General features: G+C 46.2%; 1 protein-coding gene across 1 annotated transcript in view; it reads left to right on the top strand.

The window, feature by feature from the left end:
• The window catches only part of ATSPO11-1 (Spo11/DNA topoisomerase VI, subunit A protein), an 84,790-nt gene that overhangs the window by 30,244 nt on the left and 37,994 nt on the right, over positions 1-16,552 (top strand). The window contains exon 6 of the mRNA XM_087387620.1: positions 9,525-9,626. Within this exon, the coding sequence (XP_087243746.1) occupies positions 9,525-9,626 (102 nt within the window). The remainder of the gene's footprint in view (positions 1-9,524; positions 9,627-16,552) is intronic.

The raw sequence follows: 16,552 nt of genomic DNA, 5'->3' as shown, positions 1-16,552 counted from the left end.
AATAGCCGACTCAGTTAGTGGATGAGCATGTCGGTAAGTTCACTGTGTTGTGGAATAAATGGTAGGTGGCCTTATTACCTAAAGTTCCTCCCAGAGTCATAAAAAAGGATAGGTTTGTTGCTCGTCTGAAGCCGGAGATTAGGATAAAGATTGAATGTTCCAAATGGTACAAGACAAGGTCTTGGTATCCTGAGTCTAACGTGATGACAGGATCATGGATCACATACTCACACTCAAGAGTGTCATCGAGGAGGCCATGACATGGAAATAGAGGGTCTATTGTTGCTTTGTGGATTTCCGCAAAGCCTTTCATACAGCACTAAGAGCCGACCTTCTTAGATGATTACAAGGGTTGGATTACAACCAGGAGATTATATGGGCTGTTATGGTACTCTATGAGAAGGTTTCACGCAGAGTCTAGACATGAGCTGGATGGACATAATAGATCATGAGAGCTATTGGGATCAAACAAGGTTGCCCTCTCGTCTCTACATAGACGGGCTTGAGACATTTATGGAGATGCTAGGGGGAATGGAGATGCTAGGGGGGGTTGGATGCTCTCTTGTTATTTCCTCTTCTGCAAAGGGCCTCTAGAGACACTTAGATGCATTACAATCATTATGTGAGTCACATGATTTGAAGCTCAACCTTGGTAAGATCAATGGCATGATATTCAACACAAAGCAATTCACTTTTGATGGATCGCCAGTTGAGAGTGTGTCATCATACGGGTTCTCTTTTTTGGCCCTACCTTTACGATGAGACCAGTGACGCAGGCGCGTTTGAGAAGAGGATATGCCTAGCTACGCTAGAGAGATAGTGCTTCGCAGCTTGTTGACTCAGACGGGGTGTTACAGACATAGTAGAGATAGTGTTTCGCAGCTTGTTGACTCAGACGGGGTGTTACAGTCAGATCTTGATGCTGTCATGCATGTAGCTTCAGATTTTTTTGCATCCCTTCTTACTGCAGATCTAGGCTCATCTGTTACTTTCCATTTGAGACATCAAACTTCGCCCGAGATGTCCGTGAGGAGGCCGAGACGTCACCAAACGCGGCCCTTCATCCAGATGTTGTAGAATTCTCGAGCCGCAAAGAAGTCCTTCTCATCGGGGACTTCAACGCAAGGACATGCGTACGTCAGGTACCACTCCTTGACTTTCGAGACGATGCAATTTTGTTGCCGGATATCAATCTAGACGATGCATGTATGATGTGAGTCTCCGCTAATAGGCGAGCCTTGGTCACATCAATGGACATGCATTATTGGATATGGGTAGGATGCATGATCTTATTATCTACAATGGTCTTAGCCAGTGGCCTTCTTCAGGTGATTTCATTTGTATCACATGGGGGAGGCTCCAGCGTAGTTGACTACACGATGGGATCCCCTACCTCTTGCATCGCGATACCACCCACATCACTGATCACTCACACTATCTACCATGACATACACTTTGACTGCGGTCTCTCACCTAAGTATTCTTCCTACATATACACACTGCTCATATACATCGATCATATACCACTATTAGAGGACTGCGCCGCTTTGACTGTCCTACCTCCTGCACTCTTTTCACCAAGGATGGTGTCAAAGATGCAATATTGAAGCTTGATAATGGCCAAGCGAATGATCATGAGGGGTTATGCATTGATTTCATTGCATATAGCTCCTCGATCCTAGGTGGGAGAGTGGGTGGGTGCCCAAACGGGCCGATAAGAAGTCGTACATCCCGTACTACCGCCCACTTCCCCTCCTTGCGGGCCATATCCCACTACTTGTATCAGGATACCAGAGAGTCGAGCAGTGCACATGGCATCTCAGCTCAAAGTTATTATAGGATAACTACTACATTCCAAAGACTAGTCTGAAATTGGTTTGAATAACATCAGTTTAAGACTGAGAGTCTTTGGGTCTAGTTTTGAAGTTTCGAATGAGTGACTGCCCATCTCCATAAACTACCCATTTTCCCTCTTTACGTGCTTTCTTCACTTTGGTCAATTCATTTGCTCTTTGTTTGAGCTGTGTCGGAGTGATATCTTCAGATATCCAAACTCTAGTGCCCTTTAACTTGTTGGTTTGTTTGAGAATCTTGATTCTTGAAATCTTTTCTTTGAAGTAGACCTGTGCTTGATTCCCTTTTCGGGTGACAAGGCACATGTCATTCTCATCCCATTCGATTTGTGGTATTGCCTTCTTGAGTTGGGTATTCTTCTCTTCCTCACTGTATTCACCTTCCTCATCGAAATAGTTAATGCAACTGTCTTTCAATCCCCCAATGCATAAGATCTTCTTATTTCTTGCTATGGCTTCCTGCTCTTGTACCTCTCCATAAACATCACATTTGTCAATCTTGATTCTCGGGTTGAGTGGCAAGGGTACAAACTATTTATAGGTCTTCGCTATTTTTGGCGCTCAGGGCCCGAGTCTATAAAAGGGGCCCAGGGGGTTCAGTTCTCAGTGTGCAGTTGGGAGCAAGTTTCGTTCCCAGGTGCCAGGTCTGATCCTAGATTGAGTCACGGACGCGCGTGTGCATCTTAGCGTAGCCCAAAGCCCAGTGGCAGATCCAGGGCTTCACAGCGCCACCTGGTAGTATGGGACACCAGGCTAGTTTGGATCTGATTGGGAGTTCGTGCCAGTAGCTCAGCTCGTGGCTCGGAGGGGACATCTTCTGATTCGGGATCACATCCCGTAGATGTCATGGTTGGGTGGAGAGCAGCCTGCTTAGATCTGACGTGATGTGTGGTTGTTTTGCAGATCAGGGGTTTCAGGAGTGCTGGGATGTGTCAATTGGTATCAGAGCCAACTCTTGAGGTAGGAACTTCTGATGCGGGAATTTTTGACGAATTTTTCCTCCAGGTATGCCCTAAAATTCGAAATTTGTTGCTGCGTTTTCTGCTGGGTTCCTGGGTTAACAGGGGTGGATAGATGTTAGGAAAAGGAAGAAGAAAGGAGGGAGAGTTTTCGAAATTCCTGAAGGGGCCTGTGAGAGAAGGCTGTAGGAAGCAGGAGAGAGAGCAGAGAAGTAGGAAAGAGAGGGAAAAGGGCTGCGAGGGAGGCGGAGATGGGACGCCCAGGGCAGTACGGAATTAGGCCGGTGCAGGGAGAGGCGCAAAGAGCAACGAGCAGGGTGCGACCAGCCTGCGTGGAGGGTGCTTTTTTCGAAAAAAGCACCCCCTCCAAAGCTGGGGGAGGTCGGCCTTTTTTGGAAGCAGGGCTTCCCAATTAGGCTGCCCTGCTCCCTATATAGATGGGGCAGGGTACCAGCCCACCCATAGCCTCGCAAAGAGCCTAGTGGTTGCCATCGAGTTGCGTGCCTGCCTGCTCCAGCCCTGCATCAGCCTGTTCGCACCTGCGCCAGCCATCCGTACGGGATCTACATCAGTACCGTATAGCTGCGCCAGCCCTGCGTCAGCTGCTGCGACACCCTGCCTGCGTCAGCTGCACCTGCATCGCTGCACCTGCATCGCACCGGTACCTATAAACTGTACGGTCGCCTAACAGCCACGTCAGCAGCTGTACGGCCTGCGTCAGCAGCCGTACAGCCACGTCAGTAGACCGTACAGCCACGTCAGCAGCTCGTTCGCTGCAGGATTGGGTACGTGCATCCGGTAGCGGGTTCAGTGAAATTTCGGGATTCGTGGGCTTCCGGTTCGCCAGTTTTTCAGCATCTCTTTCCGTCAGCATCTCTTGGGACGGGTTTCCTCTGCTCCATTCTCCTTTTCGCTTCGGTTCAGTCAGTTATTTCTCTCAGTTTATATTCAAATCAGATTTCAGTTATGTCTGATTCTGCAAATCCCGAGTTCACCATGGGAGAGCAGGATTTGGATTACACTCCTGTGGGAGAGGAGGATCAGGGTCTCTATGATGACCTGATAACAAAAAAGGCCTTCAGTGAATTTACGACTGCTCTAGATGGAAAATTTGAGCAGGTCAATGCAAATCAAACGGGGTTGACACAGCAACTCCAGGGGATTCAAGCAACTCTCACCCTTCTGGCTAGCACTGTGCAGGCACTCACGCATGTGGATGCCATGGCTTTAGTGCTAGGCCCGAATATAACTCCAGACCCTTTTCCGGGCGATCAAAAGTCTAGAACGAAGGAGGTAGTTGACACTTGGTTACACAAGTGGCAGGTACACTTTCAGTTCCACCCATACCTAGATGAGAAGAAAATCCAGCTTGCAGCGGGGTTCATGTCAGGTAAAGCATTGCTATGGTGGAAGGAACTCCAGCCTAAGCCCGATACATGGACAGATTTTGAAGGGGTCTTCAGGAAGGGGTTCCTGAAGAAGGAGGATGATTACGATATTGTTGGCAAGCTTAAAGCCCTCGATATGTCAAAATTAAACTTGACCTTTGAAGTTTATCTTCAAAGATTTTGGGATCTGCAAACCAGGGCCACTAAGATGGATCCAGTGACCTTGTTAGGTTTCTTCGTGGATGGTTTGTCAGATTCATATAAGTTGCAGATAAAGAACAACAAATGCACAACGTTGCAGGAGGCCATGAATTATGCGTGCATATATGATGATACCATGGCCGGTGCCAAAGCAACTACAGTTTCCGACACGAGTGGAAAGAACAAACGCAAGTTCTTTCAGCATACGACTGGTACTGGGGAGACGAAGTTTACGGACAACGCCTCTAAGAAAAACTTGACTCGAGCAAAGAATGGTAAAGCCCATTTCCTTCTCGCACTTTGAGGCTAAAAAAGGAAGGACATTGCTTCTATTGCGAGGAGCGGGGCCACACAAAGAATGAGTGTCCCAAGCGCAAGAACCAAAAGTTGGTGCTTGGACCGAAGCTCCAGGCGGGTACTGGTACCAAGGCCAAGGGAGCAAACCAAGTCTCGATGACAGGTATTTCAATAAATGTCATTACCTGCCCACTCTCTTGTAATTGTACTTTCAATACTTCGTTGTTTGGTTCCCATGATCTTTTCCGAGTTTATGGAGAAGTTATGGACCAACAGGTTCACATTCTCTTTGATCCGAGCAGCTCTCACAATTTTGTTAATTACAAATTTGTGCAAAAGATGGGGCTGTCCACAGTACCTAGCGACCACACCTATGAGGTGCAGCTTCCAGCTGGGAAGCAGTTTTGGGATCGCAAGGTTGAAGCGCTTCCTATCCGGATTCAGGCCTACACGGGAGCTCTTACATGTTATGTTATGCATCTGGAGCATGTAGACTTGTTGATCGGAATAGAGTGGTTTAAAACCCACAATATTCAGATCGGATGGACGGAGCATACGCTTTCTTTTGTAGATAAGGACACCCAATTTTGTATTCAGTGTGATAAAATTCCCTCTTCTCAGGGGCCTATTGTATCTGCGATGCAGCTTCGGAATATATTAAACAATTCTCATTATGATGTCTATCAGTGTGTTTTGATTCCACTTTCTTCATTTGTTGTTTCTGTAATTAACAAGAATGAATTAAGTGTGTTTGAACACCGTGAATTGAGAATGTTGTTAGATAGTTTTAAGGATGTATTCCCAGCTCAACTGCCGGAGGGTTTACCTCCAGAACAGGCAGTAGATCATCGCATAGACTTAGTCCCAGGGGCTCAACCTATCAATGTACCACCTTATAGGATGAGTCAGGTAGAGGAGGATGAGTTAGCTTTACAGCTTCAGGATTACCTGAATATGGGCTATATCCGCCCAAGCAAATCACCTTGGGGTGCACCTGTCATGCTCCTGCTACTTTTCAGCAGATGATGAACGATTTGTTCAGGGATTTTCTGGGCAAATTTGTTGTAGTGTTCTTAGATGACATCCTAGTATATAGTCGAACGCTTGAGGATCACATAGGACACCTCCGGGTTGTCTTAGTTGTTCTAAGACAGCATAGGCTCTATGCCAAGATGAGTAAATGTGACTTCTTTATGAAGGAGATCATTTACTTAGGACACAAGATTTCTTCTGAAGGTATTAGCATTGATTTGGATCGTATCCAGAAGGTTTTAGAATGGCCTATCCCTCAGACTGTGAAACAACTTCGTTCTTTCCTAGGATTTACGGTATTTCTTCGAAAGTCTATTCGTGATTATTCACATATCACGGCACCCCTGACAAACATATTGAAAGGTCGTGGACGCAGGTCTACTCAACCGATCCCTTGGAATGATGCAATGAACAAGGCTTTTGAAACCTTGAAGCTTTCTATCAAGGAAGCACCCGTTCTTGCATTACCCGATCCTACCCGGCCTTATGTTTTAGAGGCCAATGCGAGTGATTATGCGATTGGGGCAGCTCTATTCCAAGAGGGCAGACCTGTAGCTTTCGAGAGTAAGAAGCTAGACGACACTCAATATCGTTGGCCCACACATGAGAAGGAACTTTATGCTGTAGTGTATGCTCTTAAGGTTTGGAGACACTACTTGTATGGTTCAAAATTCCTTGTATTGACTGATCATCAGTCAATTAAGTGTGTGTGTGATGGATCAGAATTGAGGGGAAGGAAAGCTCGATGGGCAGAATTAATGCAGGATTTTGATTTCGAAATACGTTATCGTAAGGGTTCCCTGAATAGTGTGGCGGATGCCTTAAGTTGAGTTAAGTTTGTAAATGCTTTGTCATTTATGGAAATATCCTCAGACCTATTTCAATCCTTGAGAGGGCTATACGCAACTGATAGTCATTTCAGTTCTTATTGGCAGAGAGTCCAGGATGGGAGCTCCATGGTTGACCAGGACTCAGGGATTGTGCCACCTACGGTACAGGCGGCGGGAGGTCAGTGGATGATTAGGAACGGCTTGCTGTTCCGGAATGAAAAGATTTGTGTGCCTGATGTTCTGGACCTTAAATCCAAGATTCTCTGGGAGTGTCATGATGCTCCTAGTGCTGGACATTCGGGTATACATAGGACTCTGTCTCTTGTGAAGCATACCTTTTATTGGCCTAAGATGCGTGCATTTATAGAGAACTATGTAGTAGGTTGCCGGGTTTGTCAGGTTACTAAGGCAGAACGCCTTAGAAGCGCGGGTTTATTACAGCCATTACAGATTCCCAGTAATAAATGGGAAAGCATTTCCATGGATTTTATTACTGGTTTGCCTCGAACGCGCAAGGGTCATGACTCCATCTGGGTCATAGTCGACTGTTTGACAAAAATGGCTAGATTCTTACCTACTAGAACAACTATATCAGCTGTTCAGCTGGCTCACGAGTTTGTGGACCACTTGTTTAAGCTGTATGGTTTGCCATCTGACATAGTCAGTGATAGGGACTCAAAGTTTACAAGTAACTTTTGGACACTTGTTTTTGAGAAGTTAGAAACTACTCTAAGTATGACTTCCTCAGATCATGCACAATCCTATGGCAGTACAGAGAAGGTCAACCAGTTGGTTGAAGACATGCTTCGGGCATATGTATCTAAGAGACAGTCTTCATGGGAAGATTATCTACCTATGATTGAATTTGCTTACAACAGTAGTGCAAAGCATTCTAGTACTGGTTACAGTCCTTTTATGCTTATGTACGGGTTTCAACCTAAGTCACCAGTTATGGTTGGGTTAAAAGGAATTCAAAATGATGCTGCTAAGAACTTCTTGCTAGATATGCAAGAAATGTTGCAGTTTGCCAAGGAGTCTATTAGAAGTGCCCAAGATCGGGACAGATTTTATGCTAATAGACATCGTTCACTTAGAGAGTTCTCTGAAGGAACGATGGTATATTTGCGAATTCCTAAGGAATCCAAGAGCCTAAGTACTGGTTTGGTTCCGATTTATCCCCCAGATACTGTGGCCCATTCAAGGTCATTAAAAGAATTGGACCAGTTGCATATCGACTAGAATTACCTCTTGATGTTAAAGTACATCCAGTCTTTCATGTCAGTAGACTGAAAGAAGTCTTGGGTGCAGATGATCAACTTGTTTCTCCTCATGAGATTATAGAAGTTACAGATTTGACTTTTATTCCTCATGAACTGACTGTATTCTTGAATTTCGTGAAAGACAGATTCGTAATCGTACTATCACGGAATACAAGATCAAGTGGAAGGATCGTGTGACATGGGAGACATTACAAAACCTCCAAAGAACATTTCCAGGTTTTTTAGCGAACTCAAGAGTGAGTACTTAGAGGAGGGGGAGTATGTCATGTGCACGGATTGGTATCTGACGTGTACTAGGTACACAGAACTAGCTCAGGTTAGCCTGGGGAGGCTTAGAGCTAGGCAGGCTTGATTCTCGGGTTGAGTGGCAAGGGTACGAACTATTTATAGGTCTTCGCTATTTTTGGCGCTCAGGGCCCGAGTCTATAAAAGGGGCCCAGGGGATTCAGTTCTCAGTGTGCAGTTGGGAGCAAGTTTCGTTCCCAGGTGCCAGGTCTGATCCTGGATTGAGTCGCGGACGCGCGCCTGCATCTTAGCGTAGCCCAAGGCCCAGTGGAAGATCCAGGGCTTCACAGCGCCACCTGGTGGTATGGGACACCAGGCTAGTTTGGATCTGATTGGGAGTTCGTGCCAGTAGCTCAGCTCGTGGCTCGGAGGGGACATCTTCTGATTCGGGATCACATCCCGTAGATGTCATGGTTGGGTGGAGAGCAGCCTGCTCAGATCTGACGTGGTGTGTGGTTGTTTTGCAGATCAGGGGTTTCAGGAGTGATGGGATGTGTCAAAGGTGTTGAAGCCATGTCAGTGTAGGATGGCTTCTTGCTGGCTTGAGTCGAGGGGAACAGCTTCCTCTTGGGGAACTCCATCAGAAATGACCTGTGCAAATATGTCTTTCCCTTTGACTATATCTAACCCCCCAGAGCTAGGCCAAGGGCTCATCCTAGCCTGGGGTTTAAGAGCTGGCAGTATGGAAAGGTACGAAGGAGAGACTATGGAAGATGTACGGAGAAAGTATGAGGCTGGTACGGGATGTACGGAAAGGGTACGGCGGACTGTACGGGCTGTATGGAGAGGTAACGGGACTGTACGAAATTGACTTATTTACGGAGAAAAGAAAGAAAGATGTATTAACGTCTACAAGAGACCTTGCGGGCCTATGAGACAAAGTGCAAACCAAAAGGTAGCTCATACAAGCCACTGAGGGCTGAAGCAAAGGGCTCACTAAGACCCTTGCTGAAAGCTAAAGTGCTAAACTAGTGAACAAAATACCAGAGAGAGAGACAGAGAGGGAGAGAGAGAGAGAGAGCGAGTTTTACTTGGAATTGACTTATTTACATTATGCAGAATTAAGATGAGCTTTCTTGTTTCTTATACTGAAGTTTTTCAAGTGTGTCTAGAACCTGGACAGCTCCCTTTTTGTGAGGCATTTGTAGACATAATTGTTATGTGATAAAATAACTCCGAAATTACTAAGTGGGGTTCTCATTCTTATTTGTGTAAAACATATTTTTTAGCCGGCTCACTGTTTGAAAGGCTTATTCCCCTCAACCTATCTGACTGATTGTCCTCATTCGGCAATAATATATATGCATGATGAACAACATGCGTAATTATTTAAAGCTTTAAAAATTGTGTACAATATCAAAGAAATGCAGCAATATATACATATTTTTTGGTGGTGCAGTTGTGATGTTACGAGTTTTGGGCATCATACATCAACTATTGGAAGAGGAGAAACATGCTTCCAAGAGGGACATATATTATACAGATCCATTCATGTTTCAAGGTAGAATGATGTTATTACCTCAAAATTTTGATTGATTTGTGATTCCCTTTGCAAATAGCCTATACATGTGAAGGGTCATGAAATGTAAGTTTTAACTTTGGTTTGACTGCTAATTTTTCCTTGCATCTATGACTTCCCAGTCCTCGCTACCTTCCTTTCTTTCCGTACTTTACCTCAATGGCTCTCCTCCCTCCACCTAGAATCATCTATTGTATTGATCCCCTTCTCTTTGTCCCTCTTATTGACAGTTAAGCCTTCTAGCCCTCACTACCTTCTTCTCTTCTTCTAGTTTACCTGAATCATCTCTAGTGTTGATCCGCTTCCTACCTTTCCTCTTCTTGGTCCCTTTCTAAGGTCAAAATCTATTGCAAGGATATAGGGAATTTGGGAAAAAAGAAGTTGTTATACTTTGTTACCATTGTAGAACTAGTTGTTTCATATGGCAACCAGGTGTGGGGGACGAGGTTAGCAAGAAGACCATGAAAAAAGGCTTAAATTAGCCCAAAATAGGTTTCTATGAGAGGAATTAGGAGATAACATTCTAACTCTTGCCTCAAGTCGGTGTGCTTCCTTTGGAAGGGGAGTTTCTTTGTAAATATATGCATTGGATACAAGGTAATAAAGTTGGATTAAGCAACTTGCCATGAAGAAACTTGAAGTCTACAAAAAGATGATTATAAAAGATGGGAAAGTGCTTAGAAAATGAGGAATGGACATAAAACCCCTCTTGATACGAGTAATGTCAATAACAGGAGGAAATATGTAGGTGAATATGATCCTCTATAGGAAGGATTCAACCTCATGCTTATTTTAAAAACAAAAATAACTTCAAGGAGAAGCAAGAATGTGTAAGGATCTCTATAGAAAGAAAGTTTATTAAAGTCTTCGGAAGACCGATGGGTCTATGAGACTGTAAACCTGGTACAAACGAGCTGTAGTGGTGGAGCTACTAAACGAGCATCCACACCAATGCAAATGCAAAAAATACATAATGGCAGTACTAAGTCCTAAGTACAACATAGTCATGTCGGTGGTCGACTATCTCATCATCATCATCATCATCAGGACATCAGGGTGGATGAGGCAATGGGGGCATGAAATCGGTGATAGAGTGTTGTCGGCCACTCAAAGGTGCAGCCTTGGCATGTCATCTGGTCATAGCTCTGCGTCTAACCAGGGCTACTGTGACCCCCGTCGGGCGGGACCCGACTCTAAACAGGGAGGGGATGTCCCCAAGTGTGATTTGTGTGTCAACCCTCTGTCTGAGTTGTCGGGTCACAGGCTCTGGGTCACGGTCATGTCGAGGCCTCATCTCGTGGGGGTCCTTGTGATCTGGCTGAAAAAACTCCGTGAAGTATCCTCTCGCAGTGTCTTAGTACCTTATGAACGAAACCTGCCAAACATCGTTGGTCTGGGTAGGAGATGGATCGGGCCAAATTCCCATAGTTGTTTTTGAAGAGCCAGTATAAACGCCCTCGGATCTCATAGTAAACAAGACACCTGAAGGTGAAGTGCTCCTCTGTCTCAACCGCCCGCATGTCATACCAAGTGCATATGCGCCTCTCCCTAGGTAGTCGCTCTACTCTGCCGCTCTCAATACGAAGTCTATGTGAAGAGACCTGGAACTACCCAAGAGAGATCCTCAGTGAGTGGGGTAAGTAAATCTGCGTGTATCTTGGTGGGCCAATGAAAACCTCTGCTGTGACATGTAAGAAGTGATCTCTGTAGAAGATAAGCTTCACGGGAAGATCACTCGGTCCCAACTAGGTCCGAAATGTGTGTAGCTTTAATAGATCCTCACGGATAACCTAGTTGACCTCATGTGATAGGAGGGGAGAAAACGGAGCATCCATGCTGTACTGGAAGGGAGGTACTCTGTCCATGTGGATCCCCAATTCCTAAAACCATCTCTCTGTGCTTGCATACTAGCACCTCTGGTCCCCTCCTGCTGCAAGTGCCATAGAAGAGGACAGTGCTAGCCATGGTAGCTTGCTACGCCCAGAGGTGTAATCCCCATACTCCCTGACTCGGTACAGATACGTGATGACCTGAAATGCAACATCTAGCTGTAATGGGGGTGACCCAAACTCCATCTGAATGATCTGGTGAGGAAAGGATGGCTTACCACGAATCATCCGTGAGTGATAACATGAGAACTTGTAGCCGCTCCACACGGGCCCGCTCTGTATCCGACAAGTCTAGCCTCCAACAAGGGCTGCCGTACATCCCCGCTGGATGGACCAAGGAGTCAAAAAGCAACCCTTTGGTCCGTGGATCTTGAAAGTGCGAGCCAATGAAGCATATCCTCTGCTCAAGTGTGCGTGCATCATGGGTCTCATATTGAAGATGGGTCTGGAGAAGACAACCCCAAGATAAGTGTATGATGAAACTATCTCAACATGTGACCCATCAAATGCGAACCGATCCTGGCGCATGACGGCTTGAGATGTATTGACGATCATAACCTTGGTTTTACCTAGGTTGACCTTCAAATCATGAGACTCACAAAAGGACTGTAGTGCGTCAAGGTGTCTCTGGAGCCCCTTTGCTGAGGAAGACAAGAGAACCATGTCATCTGCGTAAAGCAATATCTGGATCAGTGTGCCCGCAAGAGAGCAACCTACCCCCCCTGTGTCTACATCACTGTCTCAAGCTCGTCAATGTAGAGGCCAAACAAGGTAGGTGATAATGGACGCCCTTGTTTTTTTTTTTTGGCAAAAAAGAGACTTCTATTAAGTAAGAAAGAAACTCACTAGAGCAAGTTGTGTGCGGAATGCAACATGCTAAGCATGTAATAAAAACACCTCAAAGGAATGAGGTAGAAAGAAACCAAGGCTGAGGCTGAAAATGCCAACTCAACCCTGTAGAAGTCTCATCAAAGAAGAGAGAGTCTCTCCAATCTCTGAGAAAAGTAACTCTCCTGGAGGAGGCTGCTCGAGATGATCCCTGCATGGTCACCCAAATGGCCATCAGAGTATGTACCGTATCTGTCCAAGTACTGGCCAAGATCTGAGAAGGGTGAACTTGAGAACCCTCCAAAGCCTCAGTGCATCTGGCTCTCCAAATGTGCCATGCTGCAATGCTAGCTAAGACCTCCCAAGGAGAGTCAACCGAGGAATGAGCAGCCCTGAAGAGAGTGGCCGGAACATCCTCTAGAGAGCACGACTCCATAAGGTGTCATCGGATGTGAAGAGCCCAAGAGGAGTCAAGTCTCTCAAAGAAGACCTGGGGCCCTGAAAGAGTGAGCCAAGCCACTGATCCCCAGGTCATGTAGAAAGGTAGACGAATAAAAGTGCTGAGAAGTCTTGCCATCCCCTTCCATATGATTCTCACGTGTCTGCAATCCCAAAGGCAGTGCTGTATTGTCTCCAAAGTAGAAAGGCAACGAGGGCAAGAAGGGTCAGCTCCAAACCTGGACCTCCATTGATTCACTGCTATCCCACCATGAATAGAAAGCCAAAAGAAGAGAGTGATTTTTATACTCTGGTGGGATTTCCAGAGCCTCTGCCAAAAAATTTTCTGCAAGTCAGCAGAAAATCTGAAAGTTCTCCCAATGAGGAGCTCTGGTAGGCCTCCAACCCCTACAGCTGAGCTGGAATTTCCTGGCATTACTGACCATGTAACGAAAGAAGGGGATGCCCTTCTCTCGGTGCCCTTCATCTATCCATTCCCATTCCCCAGGGACCCACTGCAAAAACTTAATTGGGACACCTCCATAGAACCATAGCCTCCATGAGCCCAGGGCAATGAGAAGCGGGTCAAGATCCACGAGTCAGGATCCAAGTACCACTGTGAAAGAGATCCATGCTCCATGAAGCCCACTATCCTGACTGGCTGAAACGGTACCTCGAACAAGATATCGTCAGTGGATCTGGACAGCCAGTCCCCCGAAGAAACATCAAAGACTAAGGCATCCTCATGTGTGTCATGAAAAGCAATCACCTGTAAAGGAACTCCCAATTTGGAAAAAGCCCCCATCCATGTGGAGCAAGTAATAGGCATGTCATCTGTGTCCACCCAATCCAAGGGCAAGGCTGCATCAATCTGCTGGACTCTCCCTGCACTTCCTCTGAGATTAAGAACCATCTGGGCCTGTCGGTCTGTAGGAAGCTTCCTGAATGCTTTCCATGCTCCCACGGTAGATGCAGGGCCCCTCTCCCATCTTGGCCACTGCATGTAAGGAGAAGCTCCAAGTGGTCTGCCCTACTCATCCAAAATACTATCATTCCACATGATAGGCTGCCTTTCAATCTCTTCACGGGTGGATGGGGGAATCCTGTGAAGTGTACTCCTGAAGCCAGCCCATGCTTTCAGGATAGCAACCATAAGAGGGGAAGAGGGAGATCTGAGGTGGGCTGTGGGGAAAACCCATCTGGTACTATGGGGCGTGCGAGACTGTATGCATCTGATAAAGAAATCGTTCCAAGGCTCTTGCCCTGGCATAAGTCCTCTCACAACGACCTTGCAGAGTAAGGCTCTGCACTGTAGATCCGGGTCGATGATATTCAAACCCCCTTCTCTTGTAGGAAGAATCAAGGTCTCCCAAGCCACCCTGGCTGTAACATCAGTTGTGCCATCTAGACCGCTCCATAACAAATTTCGTACGGGCCTCTTAAGCTGAGTGATACAATCCCTAGAAAGAAAGAAAGAAAGTTTATTAAAGTCTTCGGGAGACCGTGAAGGTCTATGAGACTAAAGATAACTGATACAATGAGCATAACGGTGGCGGTCTCAAAACGGGCCAGCCAACTGTTTCTACAAAAAAGAGGTTATGAAGGACGGTGTGTCTAGTCCTGATACAAAAAATATGTGTCTACCTCCAGATGATACAAAAAAGAAGGGGGGGGCACCAAAAATGGGGCAGAGGGGGGAGATACAAACCATGCTATGACTAGAAGAACGTGGTTAATCACCACCACCCTGGAAGCCAAGTCAAGTTTGGCTGAGCTCTAGAAAAGGAGCTTTCTTCTGATGCTCTCCAACACCGGAGCAAACTGTTGTGAGGGAGAGATGCCCACCCCAACCTGGCAGCCCAAATACCTGACAGGGATGCCCCTCTGTACCCAAGTGAAGGCAATATCATTACCCCAATCCGGGGTGTCATCTTCACAAATCCAAAAACCATTGGACTTATGCCCATTAATGTGTGCACCTGCAGCTGTGCAAAATAAATCCAAGGCTGTCCGGAAGGAAGTGAGTGTCCTGGGGGTGGCATCCAAAAAAACAGCCGTGTCATCTGCCGGCTCATTATCCAGGAGCTCTTCTTCCTGGCGGATAGGAAGCCTTAGCCCATAAATATCAGCTTGAGATCTAAGGTGAATACTCATAGCTTCTGCCACAAACAGAAAAAGAAAAGGGGCAAGAGGACATCCCTGGCGGACTGATCTGGAAATCTGAAATCTGTCTCCTCTTACCCCCCCAATGAGCACCTGGCTGTGGGCTGATCTGTAGAGAGAGGATACTCCTCTAATCCATGCATCTGAAAAACCAAAGCAAAATAAAGTACCCTCTAAAAAATCCCAATCTACTCTGTCGTAAGCTTTCTCAAAGTCCAAGAGTAGAATGGCCAATCTCTGGGGCCCTACATGGCCCATTCTGAGGCCTCCCAAAATGAGAAAATATTATCAAATATACTTGTGCGATGCACAAACCCTGTCTGCGTGCCATGAATCAAATCTGGAGGAAAAACCTGTAGCCGCAGACTGATGGCTTTCACTAGAATCTTGTAACAAGTGCCCAATAAAGTGATGGGTCTCCATTGAGACACTAGATTCCTATTACCCCCCTTTGGGATGAGATGAATGAGACCATTTGTAAGTGAGTCAGGCATCTCACCAGAGTCCCACACGCCCTGCAGGGCTGATATAATGTGATCACCAATCTGCTCCCAAAAAGTAATAAAAAAGGAAGGGGTAAGTCCATCCGAACCTGGGCACTTACCCTTGTGAAGGGCAAGTAATGCAGTCTTGAATTCTACATTGGTGAAAGGTGCATCCAGAGAAACATACATCTCATCCTTCACCAGTACAGGGATACACTGCCAAATAACCTCTCTGGCATCATCTATAGCCTGTGTGCCCGGATCTGCAGTAAGAAGGGATGTAAAATAATCTGAAGCTACACGCATGACAGCATCAGGATCTGACTGTATCACCCCGTTTGAGTCAACAAGCTACGAGACACTGTCTCTACTATGTTTGGGCCCATGAGGAGAGAAAAAGTGTTTGTTGACCTTGCCACCCATCTGAATCCAAAAGGATTCCCGTGCATGAAAGGCATATTCTGCTCTCTAATCCAACAATGTTTGCAAATGAGCCCTTGTTGCAGCAAGGCGCTCCTGAATCCAAGCATCTGTGGGCCTCTTTTGCTCTTCCCTCTGAAGGGATGCTAACTGCTAGCGCATACCAATCTCACGTCTCCTGGAATCAGCGACTGTATGATAATAGTCACTAATTCCGGAAAAGGCTGCAACTACCTGAGATGGACGGACAGCTCCACCCTGTATGTGAGAAACCCAAATCTGTAAAATATCCTCCGTGAGGCTCTCCTCTGCATAAAAAGCATCCGGAATCCTGACATTGGTAGAATGTCCTCTCCGATGAGGCTCAAGGATCTGCAACACCACTGGAAAATGATCTGAGGTGGAAACCCCAGTAGAGATGCATACAGATCTTCCTCTGTCAAGTGCCCAATCGTCTACATAAAATCTATCAATACGTGCATGGATGGGCATGTGTATTCTCCTGTTCGACCAAGAATATAGGAGTGACTGTGGCATAACATGAAAGGCATCATCCAACCAAGTGTCCCTGCCACTGTACTGAAAAAGAAAGGCATCCCAGGCTGCCCTCTCTAAAGAATGAATTCCACTCTGTCTGCCTCCCTTTTTGTCTAATGGCAACTCAACCATGTGGAAATCGCCACCA

This window comes from Dipteris shenzhenensis, chromosome 16 (assembly GCF_047967505.1).
Source record: "Dipteris shenzhenensis isolate YYH24624 ecotype China chromosome 16, Dip_SZ_1.0, whole genome shotgun sequence".
Classification (NCBI taxonomy): Eukaryota; Viridiplantae; Streptophyta; class Polypodiopsida; order Gleicheniales; family Dipteridaceae; genus Dipteris; species Dipteris shenzhenensis.
This window is presented reverse-complemented; position numbering and strand designations above follow the sequence as displayed.